Source organism: Crotalus tigris, unplaced genomic scaffold (assembly GCF_016545835.1).
Source record: "Crotalus tigris isolate CLP2741 ecotype Arizona unplaced genomic scaffold, ASM1654583v1 scf7180000017987.690289119674:8195010, whole genome shotgun sequence".
Classification (NCBI taxonomy): Eukaryota; Metazoa; Chordata; class Lepidosauria; order Squamata; family Viperidae; genus Crotalus; species Crotalus tigris.
In genome coordinates this window covers 5,525,051-5,549,769 of record NW_024096758.1, presented here as the reverse complement: position 1 = coordinate 5,549,769, position 24,719 = coordinate 5,525,051, and the positions used below count along the sequence as shown (strand labels likewise).

At 39.2% G+C, this 24,719-nt stretch overlaps 1 protein-coding gene across 3 annotated transcripts; it reads right to left on the bottom strand.

Moving 5' to 3' along the window:
- Positions 1–876: 876 nt before the first annotated feature.
- NRBP1 (nuclear receptor binding protein 1) lies at positions 877–23,638 on the bottom strand. Of its 3 annotated transcripts, none has more exons than XM_039346134.1 (19): positions 23,345–23,638; positions 22,846–23,085; positions 17,372–17,494; positions 16,942–17,043; positions 16,760–16,849; positions 16,355–16,395; positions 15,639–15,733; positions 8,601–8,663; positions 7,956–8,039; positions 7,786–7,844; positions 6,656–6,754; positions 6,420–6,552; positions 4,933–5,035; positions 4,682–4,732; positions 4,402–4,537; positions 4,266–4,319; positions 4,054–4,117; positions 3,922–3,977; positions 877–3,394 (listed from the first exon to the last, which is right to left on the bottom strand). In XM_039346134.1, the coding sequence occupies exons 2-19, from the start codon at positions 23,062–23,064 to the stop codon at positions 3,296–3,298; spliced, it is 1,671 nt and encodes a 556-aa protein (XP_039202068.1). In that variant the 5' UTR covers positions 23,065–23,085; positions 23,345–23,638; the 3' UTR covers positions 877–3,295. The 3 variants fall into 3 exon arrangements, with proteins under 3 accessions (XP_039202068.1, XP_039202069.1, XP_039202070.1); XM_039346135.1 differs by lacking the exon at positions 8,601–8,663 and adding an exon at positions 11,964–11,987 and having other exon boundaries at positions 23,345–23,636; XM_039346136.1 differs by lacking the exon at positions 8,601–8,663 and having other exon boundaries at positions 23,345–23,628.
- Positions 23,639–24,719: the final 1,081 nt, after the last annotated feature.

Here is a 24,719-nt window from a genome sequence, read left to right as displayed (position 1 = left end):
CAGCGGTTCAAATCTCACCGGCTCAAGGTTGACTCAGCCTTCCATCCTTCCGGGGTAGGTAAAATGAGGACCCAGATTGTTGGGGGCAATGTAAATATATATATACATTGCTTACTGGTGTACACTGCTTAGAGAGTGCTTGCACTTAAAGCGGTATATAAATCTCATAAATAAATAAATAAACTGTATGAAAGGGGATGCTGCAGAAAATTGGATTATAATGGTCATGCTGCATTGGAACAAAGCTCACTTTGGCACAGGATTACATTTCAAATGGAGCCAATAGGCAGCTGCCTCCAATCTGTAATCATTTGACAAGTGTGAACTATATGTTGAAGTTTGTGGCTTTATTCCAAAGGATCTAAAGGCATTAGATGAGGAAGACAATTTTAAAGACTCTATATATTCTCTAAAAGCCAAGCAGGGTCAAACCTGTTTGGTACTTGGAGTGGAGGCCACTAAGACATTTCAAGGCTATAAGCTAAGTTGGGATTTAAAAAAAAAAAAACAATCCTTCAAGAAAGCATTAGTGAATGAATTCATGAAGCCATCAGGAGCTGAGTTCAATTCAGAGACTTTTACCTTGACTTGAAAACAGAAACATCCATAATTAAAACTCTAATAACCGTAATGTAGTCTATAATATATACCATGAAGGAATTAAAGGAGGGTGATCCAATAATAAAAATTAAAGAACAAGACTATCAGGGATAGTCTAGTAGCATTCTGATGCTACTTCACAAATTGCCCGGGCCCAAGGCTGGTTGGAAAAACAAGCTTTTAAAGCTTTCCTAAAAAACAAAAAAATTGAGACCATGCAGGTATCAGGGAAATGCTGTTCCAAATGGCAGGAAGAACACAGAGAAGACACATTTCTTGAGGTTCCCATTAGATGGACATTATTTTATTGATGGGTCATGTAGAATGCCAATCCTACTAGATTTTACAATATAGGTAAGTACAGTTGGAGAAAGATGGTGTTGTAGCTATCCATGCCCTAAGCCATGTAGCCGTGATGTGTCCATATATACAAAGCTCAAACTTGTACAAGATATGGTATTCCGTGTCACTCCCTGTGTTCCATTCCTTGTGGAACTGGAAGCAGAACTTTGAAGCAAGATAGGAAGACTTTGAACTTTGATGTTAGAGAAGATTCCTGAGAAAATTGTGGCCAAGAAAACAAACCAATGGATCATCAAATCAACCCAGAGTTCTCACTTGAGACATAAATTATTCTATTTTTGACACATTATACAAAGACCTAACTCTCTGGAGAAGCTCTATCTCTGAGAAAGGTGGTAGGAAAGAGAAGATGATGACCAGCGGAAAGTCAATGGACTCAGTTACAGTACTAATGAATGCACCTTTGGGAGTTCTGAAAAAAATTGGCATAGATTGTGAGGGAGAATATGTGGTCATTAGGAGTCAAAAATAATTTGATCAATCAAAGCTATATAGATAACTACCAGCATCATGAATTGCACTGGGAAGCTAACTAAAAAGACATAACTGGTACATAAGATATAAGGGTCCTTCTGGCCATGACTTCCACTTGCTTCTTAAGAGATGCAAATCTGGAGCGAGTTTCAGAATACATACTTTTTCCCTCTGGGGAAGTGCAACACCATCCAGAACTAAAGCTGGTAACATACCCATAGTGTTGCTGGGGTTGAGTCCAAACTTGCTCATTATTCAGATCTTAATAACCTCCGAGCTATGAGAGAACTGTAAGCTGGCTAGCTGAAGCTACACATTTTCTTGATCTGTTATTGTTAAGTCAGGCTTTGGAAGCCTTATCTGTACTTAGGAGCTAACGACTTGACAGCACAAGAAAACAACAGCCAATTGCCTGCCATCAACACAACAATCAACCAATAGGAAAGCACCACATAAATAGGAAGCACAGAATAGCATATTCTGGTAGAGAGAAGTTCCCTGAGGATGGACTCCAAGATGAGTCTGAAAACTCAGAAGACTAAACCTCTAGTCCCAGTGACAGACCCAGATTAGATCTTGCAATTACTCTGGGACACATATATTTGCCTTCATTCGTAAAAGCAATTATCTCAGCACTGTATGGAAGATTTTTTTCTGTTCAACATAGAATTATTAATTAAATAGTGGAAAGTCTTCAGATATCAACTTACATAATATCTTAGTTCTAGGATCTTCTCCAGATGTTACCTAGACATAAAATGTCTACAAATAAAAACAAACTCAGAGAACTCGCACAACTCAGAAACTAATAGTATTTGCTATAGAACATAGTTCCTAGAAACCAAGGGAGCATTTTTCTTGTCTTTTTAAAGCAAAAGCTGGCTAAAATTGTGAGCAATTTTTTGGTGAATAAGCAGAAGAGAAAATTAGGTTCAGATTCAACCTGGATACAGTCAGCGGATGAGATAATATCTTTAAAAATATGAAAGCAGAGATCAAGAAACTTCAGGAATACAAACAGCCCAACACCAATCACTAACGCCCTTTCCCAGTGAGCAGGAGATTGGATTAAGTGGCTCCTTTTAACTCTGTGATTCTGATTCCCAGATTCCAATCACAAACAGGTTGCAGTTAATTATTTACAAAACAATTTATTAAAAATAGGAACAGAAATGACACTTGGAACAGCTCCAGCACAGGAAGGGTTGACTTTCTCTGATAAACTGGCCCCAAGCTTGCAGGCATTAGATAATATCCTAAAGGAAAGGATGGTTTAACATTGCCTTTACCACCTGCTGTCTGAACTGGAAGTTCACCTATCTACTTCCTCTATTGACCAGAGGGAACCCTCACACCACACAACAGATGCAGCCAAGGCTACTCGAAGCAAGGCTGGTGCACGAAGCAACTGTGGGAAGGAGAAGAGTTCATCTGGAGGGGATAAGGCAATGACTGTGGGGCTAGAGAGTGCATGTGTAATGTGGAGGGCCAGCATGGAATGGGATAGAACTTAACTTCTCCATCCCCCCCACCCTTTTAAATAATAAGACAGACATCTGTGCTGTGCAAAAAAAAAACCTGTACAATTCAAGCAAAAGAAAACTCCATGCATGTGAGCCCAAAAAAAGGGAGAGGGAAGGAAGGCCATTGGCCACAGGGAAAATAATACTGACAAGGCACACAGCCCTCCCCTCCCACCTTGCCCCCCCTGCCTTTAAGACTGGCAGCGATTGTCTGCAGGACCTGGCTCTAACACATGCAGGAGGCACATCCAAGCTGGCAACGGTGGTGGCAGCGGCTTAGAGTAGTACCCTGCACAGATGCAGAACAGGTACACCTGCTAGCAGCAAGATGGTCATTATGATGACACAGTGACAGCTGCCAATGCCCCATTCCGCGAGTAGAAGAATTTGTTGAACGCCTCTTCAAGTAAACAGCTAAGCCGGCTTTGATCAGCCTAAAAAAGAATGGAAAAAGCACTGTAAGATAACCTATCCCAGTGATGGCGAACCTTTTAGAGACCGAGTGCCCAAAGACTGGCCCCACTCCTGCTCAACCCCCTGCCCCGCCCCACCCTGCCTGCCTGCAGAGCCACTCACCGCCTCCAGGGCCTGCCACAGATCGCCCAGGCAGCCCAGCAGCACCATGGTGGCCACGCCCTCTGCTCGCCCCACAGCATCAACTGTGCACAATGGAGCGTGAGGGCAGAGTCTTGTCTATGCTGCCTGGCTGCCATGTCCTTGGCTGTGCTGCTTTGTGTGGGTCACGCTCGGGGGCAACTCTCCTCCGGGGGGGGCTGCTGGTGAGGAGGGGGTCACGGGGGGAGACAAGTCTGGGGCAACAGCACATGTGCCCATAGAGAGGGCTCCGAGTGCCGCCTCTGGCACGCGTGCCATAGGTTCGCCACCACTGACCTATCCCTATACTCCTAATGAAGTTCCCCAGAAAAAGAGAAAATAAGTCTTGAACAGGACTGAAACTTACCTCACTGATGAATCCTAACTGAACCAATTCAGTGGCCAGTTCTTGAATATTGTCACCTAAGGAAGGAAAATAAGAGAATTGGTATGTTTTCTGTAAGATGAAAAAGAAAAGAAGAGAAGGACATTGACTTACTGGGCAGCAGGTCACAGCTCAAGTGCCGATTCAGTTTGTCTTCCAGTTTCAGCAGTAGTGTCAACTGAATAGAAGAAAAAAAAAAAGTTGCATTTTTGCCTTAATGTGCTTTTCAACACTAGGGTACAATTTCCCCCCAAAAGGGAATAGGCCACTGTAGGCAAATGGAAGTCCTAGATTGGTATAAGTCACCCAGCCTTGCTGATACATACATGGTGCTTCACACCCTCCTCCACTGATTCAATGTTGCATTGCATCAGCAGCACCTGGAAATTACAAAGAAGTGTGATAAGATGAGGCTTTGCTATTATTGGCCAAGGAGACGGGGATTAGGGACCAGCCACTCACTTTGCGAGTCTCCACTTCTGCTGGCTCTGGTGTTGGAGTCTTTACTGATGGGGGGGCAATGGGAGATTTCACCACCTCTTGCTGTGGCTGCTGAGGTCGGGGCAGGCCAAAGGCAGTAAGTGGATAGATTCCATTTCTGTGGAATCACAAACGGAATAACTCAACTCTATGTATCGCCTAATTCAGTGAACTACAAAAAAAGGGTCAGGTTGGCTTGCCCAGGACACTAGCTTCAGTAACAGAATCCCATTGAGAGCCCTTACAGGAGAAAGGAGCATACCTCACATCTTCCAAGAACTTGTCTAGTTCCAGCGCTGGGGACTGTGAGAATCTAGGACAAGGCAGAGCACCAATTTAATCTTTATAGCATAAGTTCACATCCACCCTTTAATGAGCCAGCTGTCAACTGTTTCCCATTCCATGTAATATTCTGCTGACCTCAATTCATTGCATAGAACCAGAGAAACACTCAGTTCCTAAACTCCACCTCAAAGCTGTCTCCCCCATCAGTTCCCAACTATTCAAACTCACATCATACGGACACCATCACGATCAGCATGGTTGATTTCAGCCAGTACAGCGCTCATGTCCAAGTTCTTGGTCATTTCTTCAAGTGCATTCTCCGGGATCATGTCTATCACAAAATAAAAGGTACACATTATCCTATTTTTCCTTCACTAACTCACTGTTTTAACCAGTGGTTTCCTAAACATGTTTTCCACTTTTCCCTGAAGAATTAAAAAAAACTAAAAAAAGCAGATTTAAGAAATAAAACAAAGGACTCATGAAGAAACGGGGGAGGAGGGGAGAGAAGCATGGCTATCCAGAATGCTGTACATGTATCACAGAAATTTTAAAAAGAAATAAAACATAAATGAAATGATGGAATTAAAATGATTTGTAAATGGAGATTTAACTATTCAGTATCGTGAAAATTTAAACAGACTTAAAATTATGTTTTAAAAAGATTTCCACACGGGGAATGAACGTGTTAAATTCAAACTGATGCAGAATTTTAAATGTTGGTACAATGAATTCTAACTTCACACATATACTGAGGGAACCTAAGTGGTTGTAAATATTTTAATTTTGTACCAAAAAAGGGCATTAACACTGATAGCAATATAACCTTCTACAAAAACAAACTATTTTTAGTTTAGAAAAAAATGAAAGCTAGCTGAATGACTGGGTTAATCTTTCTCTCTCTCAGTCCAACCCAACTCATAGGGTTGTTGTCGTGGGAGGGGGGGAATAGGAGGAGGACATTGTGTTGGATATGTTCACTACCTTGAGTTTGTTTATAAAAATAATAAAGGCAGGATACAAACAAACAAATAAAAAATAAAGGACAGGGTAGACAACTGCAACAGGAAGATTTATAAAATTGCACATTTGTAGTAGCATATATATTCTTATCAGGATATTTTAAATTCTTAGGAAGAGGTTGATCTCACTGAGGTAATAGACATTATCCTAGCTAATTTAATCATTTTAACTGAAATCGCAACTGGATAGTCCAGGGATAAACTACAATGTCTCTCTCCTCCCCCCAAGCAAATTATTTTAGGCAATGTATTAATATTTCTTTGTTTATTAGGGCTTTTTACTACTATTCAAAAGGAAGAGAATTGGACTGAAGTCCACCCGCATTTATGTGTTTTTCACATTTCTGAACCACACACCTTCCACATTTATGATAATGGAAACTGAATCTTGAGAAAGTAGGATGCTAATATTAGACAGTGAGGCATTAGGAGAAGACATGTGAGAGCATCCAAATTTCAGGATGGTCAATCTCGCTTAGATACAAAGGAAGCTATTTTGACCTTCTCTGTTCATCTTGGCTACCTCCTTTGAATTTTTCTGCTTTGTAATTTTATTTTGGGGTACTTTTGGATATATTATAATGTATTAAGTTACTGAGCTACAAATACATTTCATAAAAGACATTATTTTTACACACTAGTGAAGGGTTTTGCTCTTAGCAGTAGTCCCAGACTTCAGTTGGCTATACTCACGCTGATGGCCCACAATGCAATGGGCTGCCAAAAGCTTCAGAGAGGGTACTTCAAACAAAGCCTGATGGAAGAGAAGCTCACGAGCTGTGGGTCGTTTGCTAGGTTGTGGCTCCAGGCACTTCTGAATGAACTCCTAGAAAGCAAAAAGGAGGCCAAATTTTGTGCTACTGTAGTCATGAGAGCTGGGAAAAAGAATGGAAGAGGAAAGCAAGGAAAAGAATTGAGGACAGTCTTACTCGTTGTAATGGATCCTCTAGCAATTGGATGGCATTGTTAATAGCTTCTTGTGGCACATAGGAGGATTCACCATTTCCCTGGATCTCCAGCACTGCCATCTATCAGGATAGAAACAGATGTCAACGGGCGATATCTTCAGACCGCCACAGACAGGTCCACCATTTATCAGAAAATTTTATCAGCCACGACAGAAAAATCTTTCTCATCACCCTATATGTGAATCAAAACAAACAACTATTTTTTTTATCTTTCCACTAGATTAAATTTACTTTCAACAAAGAAATTGGTTTCATTCCAATCATTTAATTTTATTAGTCATTATTTCTTCAGACAGGAGCATATCAGGATACTAAGGAATTTAGAAACAGTCTTAATTGAAAGGGAACAAGAGAAAAAAATAACAGAACCCTCTTTAGGTCTGTTCTCCAAACCCTGAAGCTATAACAAAAAACTATCCCCTCATCTTCTGTGTTGAGTGACAGAGATGACCTTGACAGAAATATGTCAGAACAGTTGCCTACACAAAGAGGGCTAAAACATTCTATAAGTCCCAAGAAAAGATAATATTCGGAAGAAGCTCAGGTAAATGATTCACTGAAGTACAGATAGTTCAGTTTAACAACAATAATTGGGAATAAGCAGCGGGGTTGTAATCTGCAATGCCATGTGACTGTGCCAATTTACAACAGCAGCTCTAGCTGTAGTCATTAAGAAATCCCACACAAGGTGTTAGGTGCAACATCACAGGACCACCAGCTGCAACCTCTTGCCGGCTTCCCCATTGACTTTGCTTGTGGGAAGCTGGCAGTGGAGGTTGCAAATGGCGACTGCATGACCACAGGATGCTCCGTCTAAATTGCAAGGCAACTGCCAAGCACCCAAATTACAATCACACAACTACAGGGGATGCTGTGACGGTTGCAACATCTAGGACTGGGCATAAGTCCAATCAGCACCACTGTAACTTCAAACAATCACCGAATGAATGGTTGTTAACCAAGAACTACCTGTGTAAGAAGGAAGATAAAGCACAGTCCAATTTGCCAGGTACTCTTAACATGGAATTGATTTCCTGGCCCTGTGTACAAATGGGGTGGACGCCTTCATATACTAATTGCCCTCAACTTACCTCTAATGCACACATTCCAAAGGAGTAGATGTCCACTGCTGTAGTCACATGTGCAACTTCTAGAACAAAAAATAATAATCAGAAATTATCTCTAAGGCAGAGAGAACATACTGAACACTTCTGCTGCAGTTCATATAGAACTGCAGGTCCCAATACCCTCATATTCGTACCGCCATACTCTGGAGCAAAGAAATGCAGGTTCTTCTGCTCCTCACGACAGGTCTTCACATGATTGTTGATGGTATCTGGGGCAACTATAAGAGAAGAGAACGGTAGGCAATCAGAGTCCATGCCTCTCTTTCCTTTCTGGTGTTTGGGACTTCAGGCAGCTTCCATCTAGTTCATCTCTGCAAGGAACCCCAAACAAAGAAGCACTGCTCTTGTCCGGCCTCCCCAGCTTTCAGGCAGCACCACATCATAAGCGAACTCAGAAGCAAAAAGAGGGATGCCTACATTCTCTTCCAGAAACCCCAGGTCTTTTCTGCATCAACTCAAAGCCAGGCAAAGCAATCATCTCATCTTTCTAAAGAAACATACATGAGAAGAAAGTAGATTCCGTATGTGTACACACACACACACATACACTATTAGAATAGGTGAGCAGCTTTTCTCCATTGATGACAGTAAAAGAGCCCATTCTCTCTAACAATTTTATTTCGGATAGTTACACCAAGCCACTATTTTTCCAGGCAGGCACAGATGCAGGCAAAGCTCAAAGTAGATCCCAAAATGCTGATACTTTACCCATCACCTTGCTGTCTTATGCAAAGAAAGCAACTCCCCAATAACATGCCCAATTGTTCAACAACACTTACCCCCTATCTTTTTCACAACTTTCTCAGTTGATACCGCAAACAAAGCCATGCTTCTGGCAGCACCTGGACATTTATAATTTCTTTTAAAATATATTTAACCTGCTTATTAAAACAGTCCCTAAATTGACCAATAAATAAAGAAAAACAAAGTGGTCAGTGAATGACTATCACAAATTCTTAAGAAGCTCTTGGCACACCAAGTCTTATTCTAGCCAAGATACAAAAGTCATCCTGAGAAAATTTGGAAACCAATAAAGATCCACTGTGGACAGGGTATAACTTCAGTGGACATAAAAAAAGAAAGAAAAAAAATCTAAGCCCCCATATTATCCATACACAACTGTTTGTGTGCTATGTTCTTCCAATATTAATTAGCTCAGTTAAAGACCCTAGTGGATGCCTTTACACAATGTGCAAAGCTTCACTTTTTTTTGCTTTTGTATATGTGGCTTAGATATTCTGCCAAGTTAGCCTGTGTATTTAGTTTGCTGTTGTTTATGTTACACAGATCCAGGAAATGGGTTAATTTATTAACTAAGATACATGTATTGTACAAATCCAGTCTTAGGCTTGAGGATGGTGCAAGCTAATTCACTCTATTTAAGCAGTGTTAGATATTTTCGTTCATGCCTCACCTTTTGATAAGTGAGAGGAATAGACTGAAAATAACAGTTCCCAAAAGCTGTTAGACCCTCTTGACATGACAGAAAATGAGCATGTGGAAGTCAAGCAGCAGATTATGCTTTAAGACTAATGAGAAAGGACAACTACTTCTGATGGAAGAGAATATTTGTAGCTTAGGGCTGAACTGTGAACTTGGACTCCTTAGTGCTCTGAGATTGTAGTTTTCTTGCAGACATTTAATTATCAAACTAGGTAACATCACCAGTACGTCAAGGGAGTGGGGTTTGCTCTCATTTTATATACTAGGGGCTTGCCCTGTCAGTGTTGGAAGGAACGGTCTTGGTGGTTTCTTGATTAGGCTCTGTTTATTGTTAGCATTTTTGTCTGAATTGGTAGTTTCTTGATTTTTGATCTAGCGTTAATCTTGGTGTTATCTCTATTCATCTGGGTGTTGATTGTTGGTCAAGAGATGTTTTGGGGTTGTTTCCTTTTTACTTTTTGATTGTCTCTTTTGAATGGTATGTAGATGTTGTTTATGTATATGTAACCTGCTAATATATCAAGTTCAGAGAGCACCAAGGACCCCACACAACAGAAAAAATACTGGCAGGACCAGACTAAGCCTGTATACTTTAAACCACAGTCCAGAATAAAATTGATCTAGTAGCACCACTACTGCAGTCAAACAAATTAAAAATATATTATTTTTCGCTTAATGTCAAAGTCTACTCTCCAATAGAGTAAAAGTATTTCCAGATATTTGCTCCAGTTTGAAATTTTCCTGCAATATGTTGCTTTTCTTACACCCATATACTTTCTGCATCAACCAAAAATCTGGTAAGTGCTTGAAAATAAGTTGAAAAAGTTTTTTACCAGGCAACCCTTTTTAGATCCTCATTAAATAAAACTTTTTTTCAGACTGAGAAACTGTAGCTGTAGCTACCAGTGATCATTATTAGAAATATGCATTCCATTATGTACATATGCATTCCATGTATGTACTATAGTTTGTCAAAATAGAGATGGATGTAAATAACAACTCATTTCCCCATATTATTTCAATTATTTATTATATTATTTAATTGCTTGCTAATAATTTAAATTTATTAGTCACCCACTTCCAGTGGATTCTACTTGTTAAACTAGTAGTACTCTAGGGCATTACAATTATTTTGGTATCAACTTTCATGTACACTAACAGTTCTTCATTAATACTATATTTGATTATTATTAATTTGATTATACTTGTTTCAATTTCTTTCTATAAAATTATTAAGTTTCTTTCATAACTATCTTTGTGTTCATTAATGCAAAGGTTTACACATGGTTTTAAATTAATAAAACTTCACTGGTGTTTTTCAGTATGTCAACAGTTAAATATGTACAATGTAACTATGTTCTCAACAGACTAAAACTAATGTATACACTCTCTACTTCTGGATGAACTCACTAGTAAACTCCATCTCTTAACACTGCTTAAGGACTAATAAACGATTGTGGATTTTTAATGTTGTAAGCCACCCAAAGTCACTGCATGTGAGTTGGGTAGCCATGTACATTTGTTTAATAAAATAAACAAAAAATATAATAATGTATTGTAAATATGCTACTTATTTTAATAAATGTAGGCTAGGTTCGTCATATCTCATTTTGCTACCGATTGGGGATTAAGTTATAACTGGATTCAGGAAGTCTAAAACTATATTATTGCTTAGCATGGTGTGTAAACCCAAATCATGAAATGGAAGAAATTCCATCTTCTTTCTATCATATGCACAGATTAAGCAAAAGAATAGCACTCTCCTCCATTTGACAGCCATCACTCTCCTCTCAGTGAGTATGGCATCTGTTTTTTGCAATCTTCTGAACTTTCTAGACCAAGGACCACATGGACTTGGTACAAGGTTCTTTTCAGTCCTCATTGTTGGACATACAACTATCCCAAAGGTTTCTCTCAGTTGGAAACTCAAAGACACAGACTCATCATCAGCAACTCTCATCCATCCAAGCTTTTTCTTTCTTTTAATCAGTCCCCAAGGCCTCTGTTTGCCAGACTTGGCTAATGTTTCACTGGAGGTTCATCTTCTCTATGCTCTTTCCTGGCAACCTATCTCATTGTTCAGTTTTAATCACTCTACTCTGCCAGAAACAGAAAGGCTTGCTTACCTATTATACCTAGGCACTGGGATAGGGAAGGCAAGCAAATCCCCAAGAGATCCTTCTATGTTGAAGGGAATTGAATAGTTCCAGAATAAGAACATTCAAAGCAGAGCCTAGAACTAGAAACCCCAAAAAGAATTCAACATGTCCCTAAACTGGACAACATTTTAGCACTGTTTTAAGTCTCACCCATTATCCCTATAAATAGTTGGCCACAGCTCAGGCCAGAAGCAAGCAGCAAGCAAAATCCCAATCATGGCCGCAAGGGAAGGAGACAGCAGCCGCTCCTCAGACAAGAGCACTTCACATGCAGGAGGAAGCATGCAGCAGGACAGCAGAGAAAACACAGACCAGAAATGAGAGAGAAGGGCGGGACTCCTCTCCAACCAAGAGCCAAGGGCAGGCGCAACTATACTAGAGTCATAAGCAAGGGACACTGAAGGGAAAAAGGAGCTTTTGTATATAATACAAATATATATATATATATATATATATATATGATGCCATTTATGTGTGTATATATATATTATTATTTTTAGAAAGTCACAGTCACATCACAGAGCAGAGAGATTTGCTCACCATTAGCAAAAATCCTATGAAAGACTGTTGGCAAAAGAGAAAGAAAAAGAGAGAGAGAGGCAGCCCATCAGCAGGAAATAAAACCAAGAATTGATGGAAGAGCCAGCCTTTCAGCTAAGCCACTGTACCTCCCGGAGCAATGGGACAGACTGGGCATGTCTCATCAGGACAGAGTGAAGGGGTTTTTATCCTGAACCTCTAATCCACAAAAGAGGTCAGTGCTCAGCTGTTTTGGGTATAGAGTCTCCATGGGAAGTGAGGCAGGAACCAAATGTAACACCTATATTTGGCCCATCCATCAACTGCAAATTATTATCTTCTACTTCTCAGAATCCACTTCTTAGTCCAGAGCCACCTTTCCACCCTCTACCAATACCCCACTCTTTCTCTTGACTTGCTGTTGGATGGCCACGTGCCTTTCCTTGGAGGAGGAAAAGAGAAAAGGTTCAGATGGAGGATCTGCCTGAAAACAGAAAGCCTTTCTTGCATTTCATTCACACAGTATATACAACATCTCCAGGTGATTGGTTAGAAAAAAAATGTTGTTCGTCTATCTCCAAGCCCTTCAATTTTCAAAAATATGGATTTTTAAATATTTTAGTATCCTTCCAACTATTCCCAAGGGAAGAAATATTCAGTGAATTGCTACTCTCTACCTGGTAAATCCCTATCACAGACTTTCTAAGTTGCAGCTCTCCTTCTCCCTCTCTTTTGGAATGCACCTTGCTGAGAGCTTATCCCGTTGTTCAACTTCTCCAACCTCACCACCTCTGTACCTCTGTCTCTGGGAGCCTCAATGGTAGCCTCTGGTGTTGCTGAGCTTGGAAACCTACTGGGATGCATTTGCCTGAACTATGGTGATAGAATGGGGAGGAGAAAGAAAAAGCAGAATGAAGATTGGAAGAACTCCCAAAAAATATCCAAAAAAACCCCAAAGATTGTTTTAAAGAGAAGAGAAAAAATGGAATAGTGATTAATAAATCAGGACAAAGATGGAATTAGACCCTAATTGCTGGCTCAGGAATTCTGGGAGTTGAAGTCCACGAGTCATAAAGGAGCCAAGGTTGACTATATAGTGGTTAGTGGTTAATCCTTTAGATAACTCCTAAGCCAGTTCCATGCAGGACAGGTTATCTTTCCTGCCATTTAGCACCCTAGCTTCCTTCTCCTTCTTATTCTTCAATGGAGTTCTTGCAGGAAGTCTTCGTTTCTGAATTTGACATGTTTCTGTTTGCTTTCCTTCTCAACATTCCATCAAACAGGGAAAAGGGTGAGTGCACTAAATTCCCTTTCAAAATATTTAATGAGATTTCAATTGCATCTATCTGCAGGCCAATTTTTCATCATTATAGTATTCTTAATAATCGTCACTCGGATGCTGAGGAAAGAAAGGAAAAAGCAAGTGCTTATTTCAAAGAGCTATTTCAAGAATTCTAATTTCGCACAAGAGTTCTGGGATAAAGACAAACAATTGTTCCTTACTCCCAGGGAAAAGCAGTCCTGGAAGCACCGCAATCACAAAGCTACTTCGGATTGTTGTATTTCAATTTATTTAAGCTGCCATTAGTCACTGCAAAGCAAACTCTGCTCAGTCTGCTTATTCTCAACTCATGTGAATTACCTGTTCAGAACATGCAGAGTCTAAGCCATGCACCCTTTCCTTAGACCAACAGAACTGTCCATCAAAACAGAACTCAAACTACACATAGTGGCTAGTGTTCTAGTTTTGTTCTTCTGTCAGAGATGGCCAGTTAACATGACCCTCTATTCAAACAGTGTTGAGAGCTAGGTTTGTTTTATGTTTACTTCTTGGGTTTAATTATGTAGTAATCCTAACAGAAGATAATTACTACAAAAATGTCCTTCAGATGCAGTGATAGATGTTTGTGAATCCAACTGCAGAATCTATAACTTTTTAGTCCAGTCAAGATTCTTCCTCTATTCTCTACCTTCAAAGACATCAAAAGATAAGGAAACAATTACAAAGTCTTTTTCTCAACTAATTTTATCCAAAGCAAGAAGACTAATTTCAGAATTAGAAATCTTTATTTTTGTGAAGAACTCTTCCATTACCTATCACTTGGAACCACATTTTTGTTATTTGGAGGCTTGAGTTCCAATGTCCACTTCTTTCAAGAAGATACATCTCAAGTAATTAAGACTGACAGTAAGATCACTTAATGCAACAACCTATTTCAATAACCATGTTTATTTTACTACTGATGCTTGATTCACGGAGTGTGTGTATGTGTGTGTATGTGTCTTCTTCTTCTTGTGCTATATCCGTTATCGGACGTTGGCGATCATGTTATATATATATATATATATATATATATATATATATATATACATACACACACATACATATACATATACATACATATACACATATATATCATATTCTTAAGGATATTTCCTGTTTACTTGGATTTTACAAGCTATGAAGAGTTCTCATAGTAGTTTTATTTACTTGATCCATACTACATTAAACCCAAAGACACACCATAAAATATTGCTTTTATTAATACTTTATATTATGAGGAATCTGATTCCAATGTAGTCATTATGCCTCCCTCCAAATACTTGGAAATTGCAATTTGAAAAGATGCTGAAGTAGTGATGACTACCAATTCTTATGACATTAAAAGTAATCAGATAAATATATGGGAAATAAAGTTTTTTACAGCTACTAAATATGACAGCACTGTGTTATTTTGGATACTGGGGCAGTATATTTACATAAAAAACATGATGTATATAAATCACTAACTTCTGAGAGTTCAATGGGAGTGTGGCAGGATAAAAATGTAATAAATAAAGTAATATGAGAAGCAGAATGCTCATATTAACCAGCTTATGGGCTTCCCTCTGGCATCTAAGTTGGCTATTGGGGAAACAGAATTATGGGTTTCTGAGATCTTTGATTTGATCCAACACAACTATTCTGTTTATATGAGTTTTTTTTTCAACAATTGACTATCCAGAAACTATGTTTATATCAATATATGGAGTTAAGATGACCATGGTTAAATCATGATTAACACTGTCCCATAAGCTTCAAAAGTAATCTTGATAATTTTCATGAATTAAACTGGCATAATTCATTGAATAGGACATAAGCAGCACAAAAAAATGAGATGAAATGCTAAGCATATATTTGTGAAAAATGGAGCAGCCAACAGCGATACTTTACTTGTTTACTAACAGCTCACTAAGACTGGACACAAGAAACTGAAGCGAAGAAGCGAAACAAAGAGCTCTACCCATCCTGCCTTTCCCTACAATTTTGATGGTTCTTTGTGTTCAAGTGTAAGATTGGCTTGGAAGAGCCATGAACAAGTAGCACCCCCCAAGGTTCCAAATGTTTGAATGACAGAGATAAAAATGAGTTGGCAGCAAAGTTTTCTGCCTGCAAAAGATGCTACAAAAAGAGGATAGAGCAGCCTGCAAGTGGCAAAAGGTCCAGGAAGTTTCCAGAGGTCAACAACAACAGATATAAGGTAGAGGCACCAGTTGCAACAGAGTCCTATTATATAGACATAACAATATATGCTCCAAGCCCTAGAGCTTTCCTTGGACTGATATAAAGCTTGAACCAATGTCAGGGAACAAAGCAAGCCAAGAATGGAATCATAGCATACATTAAATCACAAATTAATTCCACAACAGCCTCACCTGATCCAATCTTAATAAGCCCATTGTGCTGGATGAAGATGGTATCACAAGTCAAGTTTCCATGAATGATGGGAGGATCACAGGAGTGAAGGTAACTGGAATAGTAACACAATAGAGACTGAATCAGTTACTAGATATACAAATGGATAGTTTGCAAAATCAGTTTGCAGGTAAAAGGAAAATGTATTTTTTATTAACAGAAAAACAATGTCTTCCTCATTTCTATTATTTCTGGTATCCAAAGAATGTAAAGTTTGTTTGGAATCCAAGTCTTTTTTTGAGCTTTCTAAGGAAACTTTACTGTGCTGCTGAAACAATATCACATAGTACTCCTAGAGCACGGGTCCCCAACCCTCAGTCCATGGACTGGTACCGGGCCATGGCATGCCAGCAACCAGTCCGCACAAACAAGCTAAGTCCCATGCATGGGATACAGGCAGCACACAAAACCACACACTTTCTGATCCATGGAAAAACCTTTCTCCACGGAACTGGTCCCTGGTGCCCAAAATGTTGGGGACCTCTGCCCTAGAAGCTCTGAAGACCAATGTAAGCAATAAAAGAAGCAAGATTCTTCCCTTTACTTTCTCCAAAAACCTTATCCAAGAAATAAAAAAATATACAGATATTCCCGAGCCTCTGAACTAGTATAATCATTTGTACACCAACATTGCGCTCAAGGCTGTCCTCCCTTTCATATATGTAAAGGCACATACCTGAGGGCAGAAAGGATTTGGGTGCACCAACGCTTCCAGGCCTGCAATACAAATGAAATATCACCAAAAAAAGCTTTCAGCATCTCTTGCAAAACTAAGTCCTCACTTGGTGTCTCTATAATGCCATTTCTATTCTCCTTACTTCTGGACACTTTTGACTTTCATATCACAGCTGGTTTCCTTTTACTTTGCTTCAGAATTATATGGATTAACTCAGGGCTCTCAGCAGGAAACAGACTTACTAAATGGTTATGAATTAGATAGCCAATTTTTACTCACAGTCTTTGGTAGGAAGGGAAGCAATAGTACCTTGGCCAAGAGCTACAGACACCAAAAAAAAAAAAAGAATAGCACAAATACAATTTAGAGAATTGGAAAGAGAATACGAGGTTGGGAAGAAGTTACCTTTTCATTCATAGTCTTGTGGTTCTTCTTTGTTTTCTTCAAAAATTGTTTCAGGCTACCAGAGGACATGTATTCCGTAATGAAGATAACCTAGTAATAGGGTGGAAGTTATCAACTGCTGGTGCTTCATATTTTTAACATTAAGATAAATGATGGAGGGAATCACATAAAATTCTACTTACCCTAGCTTTATTTTCTTTCACATCTGCCCAATATTTATGGAATTTCACAATGTTCAGGTGCTCCAACTGGATCAGGTTGTCAAAGACAGCTTTGACCTTTTCCTGCAGCAGCAGCAAAACAAAATAGTGTAAACAACTTAAGAAAAAGAAAATATCATTACAAGAGTTTCAACACAGCCCGAAACTGGACTCATCTACTTCACACATAGCTCTTCATCCATATTTACTCTCAGACTTCAAAATGGAGGCATTAGTTAAATTTAAGTCAAGCAAGCAGACTAGTCAACAACATAAAATAATCCAGTAACACCTTCATTCTCCTTGTCTACTCGATTTCAAGAAACCTATTCATAGTCACTGAATATTTGAGCCCTCATACAATAGATATCTTGTCAGCCTTTTCACAACTCTTCATTCCAGTTTCACCCACCTCTTGAAGCTTAAAATTCTTGCGTTCTGAGAACTGGACTTCATTCCAAACCACCTCCACTCCTTCTTCTGTATCCATTGCCAAATAGGCACTATCAATTCCAGGAACATTGCGCTGATTAACCTAGATGGAGATGGACAGAAATAAAAGCCAAATTTCAGGCAGACTAGAAAGGATGCTGTATCTGCACCTTATTGCTATTTGACCTTAAAATGTAAGATGAATCCTGCTGGATCCGACCAAAGACTATCTAGACAAATCTCTCAAAACAAATACACAGGTGAATCCAGTAATATAAAAAGCAGGACATGGTAAATGTACTCCTCTATTGCTCCTTCGCAACTAGAATTTGAGTCCCTCCTTGAGGAAAATGGGGGTCTAGAAACACTAAAGATGGGTGGATGGATGGATGACTGGTTCAACCATCAAGATTAGCCACTACAAACATATACATCACACTATTTCCTTTCAGGATCAGAATGGAATATACAGTTTGCCAAATAAATTAAAGAAAAAAGATGAGAAACCACAAAAGCCAGCATATCTAGAATTTAAACTAACACAATTTACTATATTTTTCCATAATTTTATATCTATGCAAACCATTCTTGCTTCTACCATGTCTATACATCATACAGTGTCTGTGTTATTTCACCTATCCATTTTTCTCTTTTTCAGAATCTCATCAACACTGTCCAACAAATCATCTATCAACCTTCCTCATCAATTTAATCCATTCACTCATCCTTCATATTTTCTGCAATCTGATCCCCACTCATCCTCATCTCAATGTCTTTTCATACTGGTCATTCACTTCAAAGTTCACATTAATTCAATACCTATTTGTCCTTGGTTCCATTTCTTGTTTCACCATATAACTTCTTTAGTACCCAATTCCAGCTACATTCAACTTACTGTTACGTTTCTTTAATATATCAAACTCTCACTTCCATATAAGAAAGTGGGGAGAATCACACTTATATCTTATGAGTAACTATGGGGAAAAAATGGGAGGTAAGGAGTTTGGGTTTATGTGAGAAAAGACATAAAAGCCTGCAAAGGAGAGATATAGAAAGAAAATGTAAAAGAGACTTTAACTCGTTGTAATTCTGGTTACAAATTTATTCTCACAGTTTTAAATATTACTTCAGACTAAGGTTAAAAGTATTTTCTAGAAACCTATTTTATTTTGACAGGTAGTCCTCAGTTATCACAATTGGAACTGAGAATTTCATTACTAAGCTACATAGTCGCTAAGTGAAACATCATATGACAACAGACTTATGTCACCTCCCATTCATAGCGGTCAAACAGAGTCACTGTTGGTCGTTAAGCAAAACATCACATGACTGTAACCTGCAATTTTACTGTTGCGACTTTTGTCGGAAACTGGTTGTGAAGCTCCCAAATGTCAATCATGTGACCCCAGGGATGCTATGATGGTTATAAATGCAAGGACTGGTCATAAAATTACTTTTTAGCACCCTCATAACTTCAAAGAATTACTAGATACAGCAATTGTTAAGCAAGGTCTACCTGTATATTTCTAGTTTGCTATCTGCATCAGGCTGAACAGTTTTAGATGGGTTTTTTAAAAATGGGTTTAAATTACAAGAAAACACATTTTAACTGAAGATCAAGAATATGTCCTAAAATGAAAAGCTGTTCAGTAATTCAACAGATTGCCTTCAGATTCACCTTTGCTAGACACATGCTATATCTGTCAGATCAGTGGTTCTCAACCTTTCTAATGCCGCGACCCCATAATACAGTTCCCCATGTTGTGGTGACCCCCAACCACTTATACATCACTGGGTGCCAGGGGCATGGCCAAAGAAAAGGGGGAAAAAATGGTTGACAGCCTTGTTTGGCGACCCCCATGAAATGGTCGTTCGACCCCAAATGGGGTCCAACCCACAGGTTGAGAACCACTGTGTCAGATTATCTGTCAGGGATTCCTGTATTAAACAGGTGACTGAACTACATGCTCTCTTTTTTAAAGTATCAAAGTTTTTTTTTCATATTCTTTACCAACTTCTCTTACATTCCACATCACAATCTTCCATGCGTCATCGCGGACAGATCCATAAATTATTGATTTCCACTGCCCATCATGCCTTGATCCGTCATGAATTTGTCCAATTCCTCCTTTGAATCTGTAAACTGGTAGCTATTTCCATATTTGAATTCAATTATTAGGCTCATATAATACCTTAAGATAAAGAGATTAGAACTCAAGATGCTCTGTGAACTAGAGCATTTTGATTAAACCACACTATATATATTGTACATACCCAGCCAACTGTAATTTATTCAGTAATCGATAGTTGAACCTTACAATATTTCTAGTTTTGATCCTAAATCGCCTGCATTTCACTTCAATATAAAGACCTCTACATTTCTTATCAACTCTGGGAGTCTCTTATCCCATCCATGCTTGTGATTTTCTGAAAATGAAAGTAAATTCTGTCATCACAGAGCTGCAGGAGAACTGTGCCTATGACAATTGTCTTCTTAGCATTATTGTGTTTCTGAGCCACTCTTTATTTTTAGCATTCCCCTGACTTTAATTCTACAGCTCAATGCAGCACCTATTCTTAAGGCTTATAATTCTCAACTCTTCTAAGTTCAAGCTTCCAGTACCAGTTGTTTTTTCAAATTCCTGCTTTCTTTATAACTGTTAAATCCAAGAGAAGGCAGCCTGCAGTCTTAACCCCACAAGTTGAAGCTGCCAAAATTCAGTGGATAAAACCAAAATCACAGTATAGCAAAACGAGTACTAATGTATATATATTAAATTTCAAGTAAGAATGCATGTGTTGTATGAAGGGGCAGGAGCACAAGAGATGAAAAAATTGCTCTGATCCCTCCAATTATATCACCAACACAGTCCCTACAGCTTCTAGAACTTAAAAAAAGGTCATTTTTTTAAAAAAAAACATTCCCCAGCATAAATATTCTAGCCCAGTGATTCCTGAAGTCTTAGGTAAAGCAGTATACCAAAAATTACACAACCACCCATGTTGGGGAATCATATGTCTCTTTGTTGCTCCTCCCTTTTCTTGATGTATAGCCAAATCATCTTGTGGGCCAAATCAGTGACTCACACATCATTACCAAGTTGAGAGTCAACCTCATTATGATCTCAGACATATTTAAAAGTATACACTGCTCCTGAAAGACAGGGGGGGATGGGAAAAAGTGAGAACATCAAACAATGGCATGACCTAGAGAACAGCTGCAAACAGCAGAGGATGTTAAAGTGCTGAGTCAAAAATGTGTAGAGAAAACCAGCAATAAAAATCATCCAGCTAAAGTGCTGGTGGCATGGTTCACAGGCTTTAGCAAATCTATTTTAAGAAAGGAGGAAGAAAGCAAAGCAAAAGACAAAACAACCAAAGCTCAAGACCGGACAAAACACTACACTCAGTTATTGACCACAAGAGGGGAGGAGATAAAGTGTGTTAAACAAAGTCTACAAAGAGAATCTGTAAAGGAAACTAACTTGATTTCCCCCCCCCCACCCGCAATGTTATTAAAAAAACATATTAGCCTTAACTTTTTAAGATGAAAAGAAATTGAAAATCTTAATAAAGCTGCTACAGTAAATCAATGTCTATGTATAGTTTGCAAGTAGGAAAATATAAAAGCTGTCCTGTTCTCAACAACTGATATTGTCAAACATACTGCTTCATAATAGAGGTATATGCATCCATAATGGCTAGTAGCTATTAACAGCCTAAACCAGAGGCAAGAGATCTACAGAACAGCCTTCTTTTTCTGGCCTTCAGGTTCCTGTGTGGTGACTACTGCAAATTCAAAGCATAATTTTCTGTTTCAAAATGAAAAACAGTGTACTGTACAAATATTTATAAAAAGGAAAACTCCTTCCAAAACTAATTAAATTGTGCTCCTAACTACTCTCAAATCCTCAGCTTCTTCCAAATGTTAAATCCCTAATCAACAAAAGGCCATCCAGCTCAGACTTAGTTCATCAGTAGTCACCATCAGTACATTTTTTGACAGAGAACTCTATAGCACAGACTGTGTTTTTCTTTATTTTAGTAACAGTGATATTCTTAGGAGAACGGCATGAGGAGAACGGCATTTCTGTATTCAGCAAAGGAAAACTATCTTGTATATCTAAAGTTTTATGTACTTTCATATTTAAAGGATGAATTAAAAAGCAGAATAAGAGAATTCAAAATTAGCCAAGAGTCCCGCATAGCAAATTTTTTGAAATACAGTTTAGTAGCAATCAAACTTCATGACAGCTTATTGAAAATAAACCATCAGGGTTTTGTGTAAGAAAGTGTTGTGTAAATCAAGACTTTCAATATACAGAACAGGATAATACTGTAATTATCTTTGCTAGCCCAGCTAAATTGATTTCTCAAAATCAGCAATGATGGCTAGTTTTTTCCCCAGCCAAATAAGCCATTATTCCAACAATCTTGACTTCAAAACATCCAGAACAACACATGTCTTTACAAAAAGGAAAACAGCCTCTATTCCAAAGGCTGTCAGTTCTAAAATCTTCAACATAAAGCTATGTTGTTAATCTGCCAAATTCAATCACATAAAATTATCCAAAATATCTTCTTACAAATAACTTCCTTAATAGCAAGAGACATTATCCTATATTTAAAATATCAAGGAAGAGGACACTTCCTCAAAACACACCCCAAACAAGTTTCAGTCAAGACTCCCCAGTCTCGTCTACAATCCTGGCATTAAAATCAGCTTCTATGACTTTGATTTTGAAATTTTGTTTATTTTATATTGGTAGTCACTCTGAAAATCATCTGGGGAGAGCAGTGAAACACAAATAGCAAAATAAGTAATAAAATCTCAATAAATTTCTCAGGATGACTTTAAAAAACTGTTTTTCCTCTGTCTTTCAGCAAAAAGAGTTGTTTAAAAGTCAAATTCCTTAATTCAAGTCCCATTATCTATTATAAGATTGGAAATAGAAATCCTAGCAATCAAAACAGACAATTCACAGCAAGCTAGACATACAACTGTTTACATAAAGGCAAAGCCGCAGATTTCTAAACAAGAAAATGTCAGATTGAAATGCTGTCTGGAATACCTTGATTATAAACAGAGGCACTTCACCCCAAACCTACCACTGTATTAAAATAACTACTACTTCTCATGTCTTGTTTCTTCCAGATCTACGGAGAAAGGGGCAACTGTTTTAAGTCCTAAAAACTGCTTATTATGACTAGTCAAATCTCAACTTCCACGCTATCTAATCCAATTGACCCTCTCACAGTCTTATGTCTTTGACAGCTGTTTATCTACAAACCTCTGCAGCATGAATACTAGAACGAGACACTCAACACACTTAAGAGCTCTCGGAAAGGAACTTTTTCTAGCCTCCTCAGGATTACTCTCTTTTGTGCAGGCCTCCGAAAGGCGCCAGCTTCGAGTCACAGAGATCGTGGGAACGCACAGGCTTCGTCGCCTACCTCTTCCCGCCTCTTCTGCCAACGCCCGCAAGGTGATTCCTCCAAGATTTCGGACTCGTCCTCGGACTCGTCCTCTTCTTCCTCCTCTTCCTCCTCCTCTTGAGTTGCCGCCGCTAACGGCGGCGAAAGTGAGGTCATGCCGGATCCCGCAGACGCAGCCTCAGGTTTCTGGTCGGCACAGATATTGCCGGATAGTTGTTTGGTTTCGCCCTCAGACATCGCCGCAACGGAGGAGGCGACCTACACGTTGAAAGAGGAGAGACTTCTCTCAATAGGAGGACAAGCGGGGCGGAGGCCGTTCGTGACGCAGCACCAGGACGACGCGCTTCCGCCAGAGTTACGCAGGCCCGTCCCCCGCGAGGGGCAAGCGGGGGAGCTGGCCCCTCATGGTCCACCAACCCAGCGTGACAAGGCCTCGGCGTACATGGCTATCACCCCGGCGACGGGAGACCGCTCTCCCCAGCCACAACAACCCGGCAGCCCAAAAAGTAGAACTCACCGGGCGCAGGCCAACCTCCACCACAGCTCAGAACCTGAAGCCAACTAAATAGACAACAAGCCGCGCTGCGACGGAGGCACTCCAGGGACGGCAGAGGCAGGATTTAGTCGAGCCAATAAGAACCCGACCTGCGCGCTAAGACGCCTGTGGATTGGACAGAGTGCTGCAAGGCGGCCCCCGCGGTTCTCATTCACTCCAGCCGTCCGCCGAGCTTCACTGGGACAAGGCGACAAGGCGGGGCTTTTATGGCTACATTAAATGGAACAAGATATTCCTGCGCAAGTTGATTTTGAGTGCACAGTGCTTGCGTGACCCAGAACCAGCCAGTGTAGAGCTGTTCTGTATTTCCAGTTGTCTGCGGAGCCAGTGCGTGAAAACCTTCTTTCTTATCGCTGCGTGAAGCAAAAGGAGAACTCGGCTGCGGCTTAGCTCTTTTCAGATTGATCATTGAAATGCCTCTAATCATATACGTAGTTAGAAAAGCTCCCTCTGATTCTGTAGTTTCTGAATCAGGAATAAACAGCCCTTGACAATTTTGAACATTGGTAATGGAGCAGAAAACGTATGCACGAATTAACAGCTGGTTCGTACACAGCCTGAATATAGTCAGAGTACTGGAATTGGCTGAAAACTACACAAACCTTGTTGTATGTGTTTATCTGAGGTGTGATCTAAGCAAGTGGTTAGCAAATCAGAACTTTCCTATTAAGCTTCTAATTCTCCAGTTGCTGCTACTGAGATATACACTATCCCCAACTGGTGATTGTCGTTTTTGTTAATAGGCAATAACAATATCATGAATTTGTGTAATCCCTATTTAAAACCATCAAAACTGGTTCAATTGCTACAACTTGTTACACAGTTGTGTATGCTATGGGAAATCATTTTAATCAGCCCTCAATTGTTCACTAACCAGCCTGTTCCCCTTATCAAACTTATTTTTTTATGTATGGTGTTCTGCATCTGTCTATTCCCAGTCATTCTCTTTATAAATTAAAAATGCTCAAATGTCTTTTTCTTCAAGGCAGGTTTTTTATTTATTCATTAAACTTTTATTGTGCCTTTCACTCAGCTCAGGGCAGTGTGCATAACATTCTTTCCTCCAGTTTTCCCAACAACCTTGCAAGGAAAGATGGTATGGCTTAAAGTCACCCACTCAGTTTCCAAAGTTGGCTGTAAACCTGAACTTGAGTCACTCTGTTTTTTTATTATAGGTATTTGCCATCAAATTACTGTCAACTCCTAGCAACACATAGACTATCTTAACCACATTTTGCTATCCTAACTTACAATATCCTTTTTGAGGTATAGTGGATACTATTGTACATACTGTTCTTATATAAGTGCACATAAAGCTGTGTAAAGGTATATATTG